The 13,179-nt window shown below is 40.3% G+C and overlaps 1 protein-coding gene across 1 annotated transcript in view; it reads right to left on the reverse strand.

Moving 5' to 3' along the window:
• The window catches only part of ush2a (Usher syndrome 2A (autosomal recessive, mild)), a 399,698-nt gene that overhangs the window by 68,122 nt on the left and 318,397 nt on the right, over nt 1-13,179 (reverse strand). Inside the window, exons 56-57 of the mRNA XM_036594065.1 lie at nt 12,546-12,729; nt 4,376-4,533 (exon numbers count right to left, since the gene is read on the reverse strand). Coding sequence (XP_036449958.1) covers nt 4,376-4,533; nt 12,546-12,729 — 342 coding nt within the window. The remainder of the gene's footprint in view (nt 1-4,375; nt 4,534-12,545; nt 12,730-13,179) is intronic.

Consider the following 13,179-nt stretch of genomic DNA (forward strand, 5'->3'; position numbering starts at 1 on the left):
GGCCCGGCGATGTATTCCGAGCGGCCTGATTATCTTTACAAATGAAAAAGTTAAATTATTCAACTTCCTTCATTGCCGTCTCCCCGAGCAGATGTAGTCTTTTGCCCGAGACACAAACCCCGCTCAAATTAGAGGGCGCTTTGATCAGAGCTCCCCTGCCAGAGAAGTTCAATCGCACAGGTCCTTAAGTTCTATTATTTACAACTAATCACTGACTTTGGAGTTTTCCCCCACTTTCAACTTGAATGAGAGTCTAATAAGAAATAACGACACGTAGGAAAGGAAAAGGAACGCGCTATCAGACCTGATTCGTCAAGCGCGGGTCCGCCACCTTCCGGAGCCTGCGGCCGGCTGTGCGTCCCGACTTAACCAAGCGTGAGAGATTGTGCTTTAAAGCCATAGATTTTCTTTTTTTTACGTATTTCGGCCTCTCTGAATGTAAAGTCAATAAATAATCCAGGCTATGTAAATGTTTTCAGTGGGCACTGGGTCTAGTTAAGGCCTCTTTAGGTATAATTGAAGCCTCTGAACAGGTTCTTCTCACAGGAAAGAGGCCTAATGAGACAATAATAACAAAAGATGGACCATCTGAGGCAGACAATCAGGGCTGCTCGGCGGTAGCGTGCATGAATATGCGGACGAGCGCGCTCACACCCACCTCCACGCATGAGCGGCTTGGCGAGAACAGACACCAGCGCGCCGGTACGCACTCCCTTCCTCTTCTTCCTCAGCAGGTGGACAGTGTAATAGGTGTGAGCGTGCAGGGTTTGAATGGGAATGAGCTCGTGTCAGCCCGACTGAAGCAATACTGAAGCAAACACTGAGGAGGGAGAATGGGGGGGCGGGGGCGGGGGGGGGAGGGGCATTTATTTGTTTGTTCGCTCGCTTGCTTGTTTGTGTTCGTGCTCTCTAGGAGGGAGAACGCTGAGCCCTGGCAGCCCCACAATGCTCAGCGGGACCCTGCAGATGGGCCCACCGCTGCCTGCGACTGCAAACACATGCGCTGATTGATCAGCGGAGACCAGTGGGCTGCAGAATGACACAGAAATGATGAGCGCAGGGCCACGGCAAGGACAGCACGTTCCACATAACAGCTTTAGTTCAGGCACACATCTCAGTAGTTCACCAGAGACCGACCGTAGAGAACATTAGTGAAAGGGTTCAACTAAGCAGCAACCTTCAGAAAAAAAATACATAACAGAATACACCAATCATTTTATCAGCTCCACTTACTGTATAGGTGCACTTTGTAGTTCTACAGTTACAGACTGTAGTCCATCTGTTTCTCTGATACTCTGTTAGCCCCCTTTTACCCTGTTTTTCAGTGGTCAGGACCCCCATGGACCCTCACAGAGCAGGTACTATTTGGGTGGTGGATCATTCTCAGCACTGCAGTAACACTGATGTGGTGGTGGTGTGTTAGTGTGTGTTGCGCTGGTCTGAGTGGATCAGACACAGCAGTGCTGCTGGAGTTTTTAAACACCTCAGTGTCACTGCTGGACTGAGAATAGTCCACCAACCAAAAATATCCAGCCAACAGCGTCCTGTGGGCAGCGTCCTGTGACCACTGACGAAGGACTAGAGGATGACCAACACAAACTGTGCAGCAGCAGATGAGCTATCGTCTCTGACTTTACATCTACAAGGTGGACCGACAAGGTAGGAGTGTCTAATAGAGTGGACAGTGAGTGGACACAGTGTTTAAAAACTCCAGCAGCACTGCAGTGTCTGATCCACTCAGACCAGCAGCCTTACACATCCCATGATCCGTTGTGTCAGCACCGATGTGGTTAGGAAAAAATAACAGCACTGTTACAGTGGAGAATAACTACACAGTATAATTGGTTCTAAAATGTCAGTAGGTCACTTCTAGCCTTCATAACCTCAGAACGGTTTAAGATACAAACAAGATCCACATATCAGGGCATTCAGCAGACCCACAACTAACTAGCAAGCATGACATCATTGAGCTGTGACATCAGCATCAGTGAGTAATTCGGCTTAGAAATTCACCTAAAATCCTGATATTATTGCTCTGCTGTTTGGCCTTTATATTCCAACAAAGGGTTAAAACAGCATCATGATTCACACATCAGATCACTCATCAGACTCTGCCTCACCATCCACAGTGATTTCATCCACCTGTGACCGTCCATCAGCCAGAGATCAGCTCCAAAATCACCCAAACCCTCTCGCTACTGTTATACTACATCTCTGCTTTCAGCCTTCATATTATAAACAAAGGGCTTTCAGTTTACATTGATAAAACCTGTCTTGCTGTGTATCAGAGTTTTAGCACTGAGCCTGAATCCAACAGGACAGTAAACCAATAAAAAACATGTCCGCCTTATGCTAATTGTTTAATTTTACTCATAATAACCAACAGAATGAATCACCATCAACATTCTTGCACTTTCAGCTCACAGACACTCCAGACTAACAATTTCTGAAAAGATAACTATGACTGCACCTGTTTTCAAGATCTCTATAATTAAAAAAATACAAAATTTAGCAGGCGCTGGGTACATTTTTGATCAGAAATGACCCAAATTCATAAAGATATCAAATTTGTTAGCATTTTCATGCCAAACAATGGCATATCTGAGTAGCCCAGGGTCTCCTGAAAATAAAAACATATGGCCTGTGTGACTGTCACATGTAAATACTTTATAATTGCAATTGTAATTGACCCAAAAAATACCAAAGAATCCCCAAAATGCAGGTTTTAAGGGTTAAAAGACTTTTACTGGATGAAAGCTGCTAATATCTAATGCTAACGGCTAGCAGTGAGCTGTGAGTATCTTGGAAATATCATGACGTATCACCATCTTCACAGCATGTCTCACACACGATTCAACAGCAGATATCTTCATCACACTGCTGCCCTCCAAGGCAATGAGACAGTATAGGGCAGCAAGGCTGATGCCTTCAGTTTCAGACACAGCCCAAGTGTGAAAAATCTGATGCTTCCTTCAGGAGATGAATGGGATCTGCCGTGTAGTGTTACCACAATGGATCAATGCAAATGCAGGGTTATTAGAAACGTTAGTAATTTTAGCATTTTATGTCACTTTTATCTCTCTAATTTATCTTTATATACTGGTACTTTTCCTCTTTGGCCTGGAGAACAGAACACCCTGAACTTAGATCATCACAGCCGTGATGTTATTGGCGATAACACACTCCTCGAGTGTTCTACTGCTTTAATACAACAGTTAAATAAATACAGTAATAAATTAATAAACTGGGCCGTGAACGCGGCGTTTAATATGTTTTAATGTTCACAGTTCCTTCACCAAATTATAGTTCCTTAACGAGCAGCTTGTTGCTACGTCAGAGTAACGAGCTCCGCCCACTCGCTGCACAGTCTGCTGTAAGCCTCGCCTTCTGAAGTACTGAGCTATAAAACTGCCGCAATATCAAGTTCAGCTCAGTTTTGTCAGTTTTTCCAGATCAATATTAATGTTGTTTTGTTCCAGCCAGTCTGTAAAGCATCTTACAGCCCATTTAGTTTGGCGAATGGTGTTGGGTTAATTTCTGGCTGATTCCAGGTTGTTCAGCTGTTCTTCTGTCTCAGCTGCCGACTGAAAAGCTGCTCAGTGGTGATGACAGTTTGGGAATTTAGTGTCGTCTCATCTTCAGAGTCTGACCAAATCGGCTGTCGGTCAAATGTGATCTTAAAAGTGTCCGTTTTCTGTTTGTGGCAAAGTAAGAAGTAAAAACGTTCAAAAGTCTTGAGCGTCTCCTACAGCTGTCAAAGTCGTTACTTAGCAACGGCGTCTCAGCGGAGTGATACAGTGTTTGTGAAAAAAAACGTGATGTTATGGTGAAATAACAGCACAGTTAGAACGCTTCTCAACCAATCAGCTTGCGTGGCCGGAACTCACTGTTGTATAAGGTGAAATATTAAATATCTCTTCTTTGTGCTGTTTTCAGTTCAATACCTGTAAAGACAGTCCCTTCTGTTTTTATTTATATTATACCTGATGTCTGGAATTGGGTTTGTAGAAAGGGAGTGAAAGCTAAGGTAAAAAACAAAAAAACAGCCATGAACAGCTCAGTGAAAGGCAGCGCGCAGGAGACAGAACACAAACACACTTTAAACAGCCCCACATTAATTCACACTAATGTTGGGGAAGCCGTCACTGGAGTTTGAATGTCGAGCTAATTGATTGGCTGCAGCCATCTACGTCCTGCCCACACTGACCAAAGTGTACTGTGACCACGATCGGTCCGCATTAAATTCCTCACCGCGCTCCTCGTAAATTTTCCCTCCCCGCACGCCGACACTCTCTCTGGCCAGAGCGCGGATAAATCACCCCTGAGTGAGTGCTAAATAGAGAGGTTGCTTTGTGCATTAGGGTGTAAACATTACCTGGGGGTGACCAGGCGACAAAGACGGAGCGCGGGCCTGAGACGTTGACATTATACGGAGCAGGGACCCTCTCAGGGGACCAGACGGGGGTCTGGATGACATACTTGCTGCTCAGGCTGCTCCCACCACCAGTGCCGGCCTCCAACTCGTAGACGTACCTGTTCAAACAGAATCGCAAATGAAACTGCAGCTCTGGTGTGAAGATCTACCTGCAGTTAGGAAACAGAGATGAAGTCAAAGTGTATCATTGCTTGTTAAAACATAGACAGTATTGTGGATCCAATCCTAGTGCAACTCTTTCTTGTAAATATATTCTCAGATTGTATAATGTAGTGGCATAAATATGACATTTATAATTCTGATAATAAATCAGTCACAACCATTAGCAAAAATACAAAACCTGTGGCTGTGCTAAACAAAAAAAAGATATATCCTTTTTTAATTTATCAACACACACGCAAAAAGCATGCATTTAAAAAATGATGGTTTAACCCTTTTTATACAGTAGCCATGAAATATTATTTTTCCACCTGTTTTGGAGGCCCCCGTTAAACTATGCCTTGTCTTCTTCAATAATGCTTAAAATCGGAATATATTTTGATGTAAAAATGCATGATTTACAGAAGCCAGCAAACTAGATTTTCGACTTCATAGGTGAGCAAGTGAGTCAACATTTATTAGTGTTTTTTTTTAGTTTAAATACAATTTTTATTGTGTTTAACTGAAATTGTCTTTGCGGAGACGTGTGAATTGTTTTTCGCCCCTCATTGCTCACTAACAGCACAACAGACAGTCAATATATTTCACTCAGAGACAGCCGACAGACAGCGTTTCCATTTTGGATTTGAGATTTCAAAGAGTTTCATGGCTTAATTCAACCCAACAGCTGCTAAAGCACCGGAAGAACACTTTTAAATCGTTTAAATAACTGTAGGTGGTAAACAATGCAGTGGTTCTTTGGAGTGACTTGTGAATGTGAAGAACCTTTTTAAAGTTTAAATAACTTATATATAATTTAAACTTTCTATAGCAATTAACCATCTATTGCATAATGAGAGCAATGTTTTAAAAATATGTTGGATTTACCTGCATAAAATGCACCTGATTATTAAAATCAATCAATCAAAATAACAAAAACAGTAAAAACTTTGGGGTATGTTGCCTTGAGGCAACATTGTGCGACAACGGAAAGAAACTTCATAGAAGAGGGATTATATAAGAAGAGGGATTTTCCATCTAAATCTCTGGAACAAAACTGAGTATCTACATAATTTGTTGTTAAAGATGAACCACATAATCTCTGAATATTACCTGAATATTATGAATGCTAAAAAAAGACCCGTTCTACTTCATGTCGTTTTCAAATAAAACGTTACCACACTGAAATTTTATGAAACAATGTTTCAATGTCTTTCACATTAAACATTCATCTAAAACCATGATCAAAATCATGCTAACACATAAAAAGAATTCAGCAAATTTAATTATCAGAATTGGATTTAATTTTCTACACAGTTTAATGACACTAGTCGGTGCGTACTGACTGCGGCACAATTGACCAAAATGGGCTTCTAGCCACTAATATTGCATAAACAAAATGAGATTTCCTAAATAAACAAAAACACAATAAAATTTAAAAATAAATTAAAAAATAAAAACTAAACAATAACTGCAACGTTCTCACTTTGTTTGCTACTGGCTATATCCTTTTAACTGCTGCACAGTGTTGCTTCTAGGCAACTTAGATATTTATATAACATTCAATTTACTTATATAATGCTGAATGTGTTGAAAGCTTTTTATTGGTTTATTCACACCTTCATTCCCTTCATTCCCCTAATGTTTAACCCTTTCATTGTCATTAAATATGTATCACATCATTGTAAAGTAAGGAAAATAGGTTTGTTACCTTAAGGCAACATTTTGCAAACGAGGATTAAAGGTTTTTAGAAGCTATTTAGGAACCTTTATTTTTTAAAGTGCATCTTCTTAACCTGCTATATGGATTTTTGCCATTTTTAATATCAAGATACATCTTCCATGCCTAAAATACTCCAAATACTCTAATGGAAATGCTTGCTGTTAATTCCACTTTAACAGCGCAGCCTAAAGCTCCCCAGTGGATCGATAAAGGGTGATGCCATTAAACAGATGACAGTGTTAATGCAATGCTGATCAGTGCCTCTGCCGTGATCTTTCAAAGGCCTGATAGATACTCCACACAGACATGCATATGAATGGGAAGGTGAGGGTGTGTGTGTGTGTGTGTGGGTGTGTGTGTGTCTGCACGTTAATGCTTGGTGCAGGGTATAAAAATGCCTGCAGGAAAGCTCTTTTAAGACATACATGACTTCACAAGATAGATTTAGCTTTTAAACAGCAAGAGGTGTCAGTGCAAAGGTCTGCATTGGCAATGTAAGTGGGTCATGTTGAACATTCGAGGCTTTTAATTTGCCATAAACTCCATACACAGCCATTAATACCTACGCATTAACTATTGTTCCAGCGCTATCCCTTTAAAATAAGCCCATCAGCCATCATATACTGCTCTCATCACTGGCAATAAAATGCATTAGCGCTGCAGATTTGTCACCTGACACGTTTTACACACACATTCGCAAACTGCAAGCACAAGATGTCTCAACTGTACATGGCTATGAATAAACTGTAGTATGTGTAGTTGTGTATGTGTATAACTGATATATATATTATTAACTTAAGGCATATACTTTGCACAATGTAAGGTTTACAGGTATGACTGTGTGTGTATGAGTGAGTGATGGTAGGAACGCATATTTTATTTTATTTTATTTATGTAAATGTCTGTCTGATACTGTGCACTGTGAGCTCCTGGAACCAAAACCAAATTCCTTGCAAATCTGGCCAATAAAGCTTGATTGCGATTCCGATTCTGATTTATAATTCTGTCCCTTCATTCATCCAATATCTAGTCAAAATAACCAGTAAGTACTATTTATTCATTTTTCAGGAGATATTGCTGAGAAGATTTGATATTAGATAAGGAAGAGGAACGCCAAAGGAAAATAAGTGGAAAAAACAGAAGATTCCAAAAATGGAGTTCAAAAAATGATTAAAAGACACCGAGAAAAAGGGACTCATTACAACCGTGCAGGACCTGGTAGACCAGCGCAACTGTCACCATCAGATAAGGAGCACTTAAAGGTTTCATCAGAGAGGAAAACATCAACCTCCAGTGTTCCTGTCCATCCTTCCACTGTGAGAAGAACTCAATGCTATGGGTCTGAAAGGACCACAGTAATTCACACACAGACAGCCAACAGACAATGTTTGTTTGGATGTTGACATTTCAAAGAGTTTTGTGGATCAATCCAACCCAACAGATGCTAAAGCCCCGGAGGAAAAGGCTGAACGAGGAACCACTTTGGGAATGTTGTATCTCATTTTTTTAACCAACTGACAGTGAACACCTTTAAATCATATCAATAACTAATGATTTAAGCGGTGAACAACTCTCAGTCACTCACCTGCACTCTTGAAAATAAAGGATCTTTGGAGAGCCCGAGAAAAACCTAAATATATTGTGACATTATTAGAACCTTTTTGAAGAACTTTTATATAACGTAAAGTTTCTAAACAAACTAACCATCAAGTGACTATTAAAACCAAATCAAAAAATGTGGAGGTCTTTTTATGGATATGTTGCCTTGAAGCAACATAGCACGACAATGGAAAGAAGTGATACAGACTGTCATATAAGAAAGAGTGTTTTTCCATTGTCGCTCAATGCTGCCTCAAAACTGAGAAACTATATCATTTGAACCACAAAATCTTTGAATAAAATAAATGCTAAAAAATAATTTCATCTTGTAGGGTTCATAGGGTTTTTCTCTGGTGTCACTCCATAGAAGATCACTGGTTACTTAAAGCACCTTTCAATAAATACATTGAGACATTAGAATCTTTTTAAAGAATTTTCATACAATGTAAAGGTTCTATATGAATTAACCATCTACTGATTGTTAAAATCAAAAACAGTAAAAATGTGGAGGTCTTTTTGGGGAATGTTGCCTTAAGGCAACATAGTGCAACAATGAAAAAAGTGATACAGACTGTCATATCATCAGATTTGACACCTGACATGCTTTATGCACATATTTGTAAACTGCAAGTGCGAGATGTCTTGACCACTGCAGACTGCTGCAAATAAACTGTAGTATGTGTAGGTCTGCATCTGTCTAACTGATATATGTGTAACTGTATAATTCCTGAGTTACTGTACCATTCCTTTCCACTGTCACACAGTGTTGCCTCAAGGCAACATATTCCAAAAAGGCCCTTTTTAACTGTTTCTTAACTGTTTGTTTTAACGATCAATAGATGGTTAATTGGTATTGAACCTTTACATTATATGAAGATTCTTCAAACTTCAAAAAGATTCTTCACACTGTCACAATTTATTTATTTAAAGGTTCTTCAGAGAAGCAGACAGGTTTTTCTCTGGTGTCACTCCAGATCACCCTTATTTTTGAGCATGCAGGTGAGTGACTCTACAGAGTTGTTCACTGTCATCTGTTTAATGGCTGTCAAGAAGAAAAAGTTTGCAAACCAAAAAGCTGCTGGTGGTCTTAGAACAATGAACTGACCACCCCAAAGTCCAGATCCCAACATCACTGAATATGTTTGGGATAACCTGGATTTTGAGAAACCATAAATGCAGCCAACCTCTCAGACAGAATGTTGGAGGTGTGGAAAGATTTCTGTGAAAAACTGAAAGCGAGTCTCCTGAAAAGAATGGCAGCTGGAATAAAGACAAAAGATGGACAGACTAAATACTGAAGAAATGTAATTAAATTTAGTCGTAATTTTCTGCTAAACATGTTTCCTGTGTTGAAAAACAAATAATTTGTTCTTCATGCTGTTCTGACTGGAAACTGAGTAAATTAAAGCTGGTTTCTGACTTTGCAAACTGTGCTGCATCAAAGGAAGCAGTGTATGGCTACCAGGTTCTCCCAGAAGTGGTGGTGGTGATGATGGGGGCTGGGACTTAATATTTCACTCATCAGACACACTTTCTACCGTGGTGAGGTATGTGACAGCTAATCAACATTGTCATAAATAATCGATGAGCGCGGCCCCTCGGTTAGCCGTCTCATGCGTCCCCCTGTAGCCCCGCTGGATAATGAAGCGGCCGCCAGCCTTTGTAGCTCTCCTTGCAGAGCTAAATTGGACAAAGAAAGAGAAAAGGGGCCAAAAGCAGAGAGGGGAATGCCTTCTGGCAGGTCATCTGGAATTACGGCAAATTAAACGTCATGCTTCGCTGCGACTCTCTTTGAAGCCACAATATAAACAAACCGGTGGGAAAAGAGGGGGGTAGGTGGTTATGGAGAAGAAGGCTGGTGACCCATCCAAACTGTCCAATCAGAGTGCACTGATTGCTTTGACAGCTCGAATCTGTGCTGTCGACATGGATGGGCAGGGAAATAAATAAATAAATAAATAAATAAATAAATAAACGCATGAGAGCATCACCAGTGAAGCTCTGAATGACAACTTGAGCATTTTCTCATCTCTCCCTGCAGATAACATAATGAAAACAAACAGATTTATATTGTATCTTAAGCTGCTTATTCGACACAGCCAGCCTTTTCAAATATTTACTCGCTATATTGCATAAACAAAACAATCCAAAAGCATACAATGTGTGTGTTTTACGATTAGAGAGTGGCTTCAAGATGCATTTTTGATCACACACATGAAAAATCTGATATTTGGAACCGACCACACTTCAAATGTCCATAACATACGATGAGAATTCTAAAATGCTAATAACAGCTGAAAATAATCAATATAAATAGATCGTCTCTTTCCCAGATTTATTCTGCCCTATCACCTTGTGTGAAAAGTACTCATGTTCCTCTCCTTTTCTACATATAGATGTTTTGTGGTCTATCTGCAATTTTTCTGACCAATATTTCAATTTGCATGCGACTATTTTTCAATTAAGCTCTAGGCTACTCCAGGAAAACCAACACATCTAATGCTGAATGCAGTGTTCCTGAATGTCTGTTCACAAGCTCAGTGGCATTAGGTTAAGTTTCTTCCCTTAAAACTTGTTAAGATCACTGCAAATAATTTAGGATTTAATTAAAACTGCAGCTCTTGTGATTTTCAGATTTTCAAATTGTGATTAAAACAGTTTTTTGGCCTATATCAGGAACCTCAAGCAAAAAAAGTGTCCTATCTTAGTCTGTTTATTAGCAATTCTTCTGCCAGTACAAACTACTACCAGCAACAAAAACAACAATAATAATAATTGTTTATATATTATTTCTCTTGGTAGTAGTAAGTGGTAAGTAGTAATAGTACTAGTATTAGCAATAGCATTAAGACTAAACTCTTATTATGACAGCAGTGGTATTCTTGTGAAGTTACTGTGAGTGAAGTTTTGGCAAAGTAGAGCAGCTGTTTTGTTGATTTGTTTGATAACTGCATTTATTTCATATTCTGACAAACCGTATTAATCGCTATGTCACAAATGAATCCACAAGGGCAGATTTAACTAACTATTGGTCTAAATTAGAAAAATAACTAGGTCAGTTATGTGAGTTCATTCTGTGTCAGGTTTTGCATGCAGCGCTCATTTCTTGCTTTTAACTAAGTAAGAATGAGCCTGAGCTAATTTTATATAGCTTACATTGGGTAACCAGACACTGTGTCTTGTGGTTAAAGCAAGTGTACCTGTTTCTACCAATCTACCAATTTTAAGGTAAACTGTAAAGGTGTTTTGCGCTATTTGTGGCTCGTTGGCCTGTAATTTTAGCCTTAATTTGAACCCTTGTGGTAATAAGAAACTAGTGCTCTTCCTGGACAAAAATCTGTCAATAATTTGGGAAATAAATAAATTATCAAACAATAAATTATCCAAATTATTCAGCTGAGTAATGAATTAATATGTTTATGTTGATGTTACAGAAGTACTTTACTTTTAATGTAATCAGTGTAACCAGACTTTTTTCTAATTTCCTTTGGTGATTCACGCCATCATAGATCCTACCTGGTATAAAATATATGGGGTATCTATATATATACACCGATCAGGCATAACATTATGACCACCTCCTTGTTTCTACGCTCATTCTATCATTTTATCAGCTCCACTTACTATATAGGTGCACTTTGTAGTTCTACAGTTACAGACTGTAGTCCACCTGTTTCTCTGATACTTTGTTAGCCCCCTTTTACCCTGTTCTTCAGTGGTCAGGACCCCCATGGACCCTCACAGAGCAGGTACTATTTGGGTGGTGGATCATTCTCAGCACTGCAGTAACACTGACATGGTGGTGGTGTATTAGTGTGTGTTGTGCTGGTCTGAGTGGATCAGACACAGCAGTGCTGCTGGAGTTTTTAAACACAGTGTCAACTCACTGTCCACTCTATTAGACACTCCTACCTTGTCAGTCCTTCATCAGTGGCCACAGGACGCTGCCCACAGGACGCTGTTGGCTGGATATTTTTGGTTGGTGGACTATTCTCAGTCCAGCAGTGACACTGAGGTGTTTAAAAACTCCAGCTGCACTGCTGTGTCTGATCCACTCAGACCAGCACAACACACACTAACACACCACCACCACGTCAGTGTTACTGCAGTGCTGAGAATGACCCACCACCCAAATAGTACCTGCTCTGTGAGGGTCCATGGGGGTCCTGACCACTGAAGAACAGGGTAAAAGGGGGCTAATAAAGTATCAGAGAAACAGATGGACTACAGTCTGTAACTGTAGAACTACAAAGTGCACCTATACAGTAAGTGGAGCTGATAAAATGGACAATGAGCGTAGAAACAAGGAGGTGGTCATAATGTTATGGCTGATCGGTGTATGTATATAGATACCCCATTTATTCTACACAGGATCCATGATGGCATGAATCACTCAACCACATGCATTCAACAAAGCTGTACTCAACTATACCTCTTCAGTCCAGCTCTAGCCTGAGCACTGGATCGATACCAGCACTGCTGCTTATTAGCCAGCCCAGCCCTCCCTTCAAAACTTTTAATGATTTGGTATCAGAGAGGCTCGCTCTTCGTGGGGAGGGGAGCGGAAAGATTCTTTAAGACACATGGAGGATTAGGTGTCATCGATAATCAACTGCTAATAGCTCGCTAAAGATGGGCGGCAGACAGGACCTGGTGTTGGGCTGCAGGCCAGCATCCGTGTAGTTGGTTGCTTCTGGACCGCCGCTGAAGACCGTTTCTCTGTCCCGCAGGAGGCGGTAGCGGGTCAGCAGGCCATTGGGCTCAAGCGGTTCGCTCCAGTAGAGCTCTACAGCTGTGCTGTTCACCAATACATGCCTGGGTACCGCCCAGACACCTAGAGAGAGAGAGAGAGAGAGAACGGGCTGTGTTACAGTTCAGCTAAAACACAGTAATAAAGCAAATTACATGTGAAGATATGATAAGAGCTGCGCAATATGATGATATATTATCATTACTGTGATGAATTTGGTCACAATACGCTTTTCTGAGTTTATCATGGTTATCGTTAGCATTTCTGCATGTATTCAGCGTAATTACAGAAAGCCTGTAAACAACAACAGTGACTGTATAACAGGTAGCTGATCTTATTTTATGAATTTATTTTTACCTTTTGTTATTTTACTCTGCTTCTTTTTAAATAGTTTATTTTAATCAGTGTTGAAAACATGTTTAAAGTCTTCAGAATAAAAGTGCCAGAAAGGGTTCTTTGGGCGATAGTATAGAAGAACCACGTTTGGTTCCCTAAAGAACCTTTCAATGGATGGTTCTTTAGGGAACCACTTCT

Source organism: Colossoma macropomum, unplaced genomic scaffold (genome assembly GCF_904425465.1).
Source record: "Colossoma macropomum unplaced genomic scaffold, Colossoma_macropomum, whole genome shotgun sequence".
Taxonomy (NCBI): Eukaryota; Metazoa; Chordata; class Actinopteri; order Characiformes; family Serrasalmidae; genus Colossoma; species Colossoma macropomum.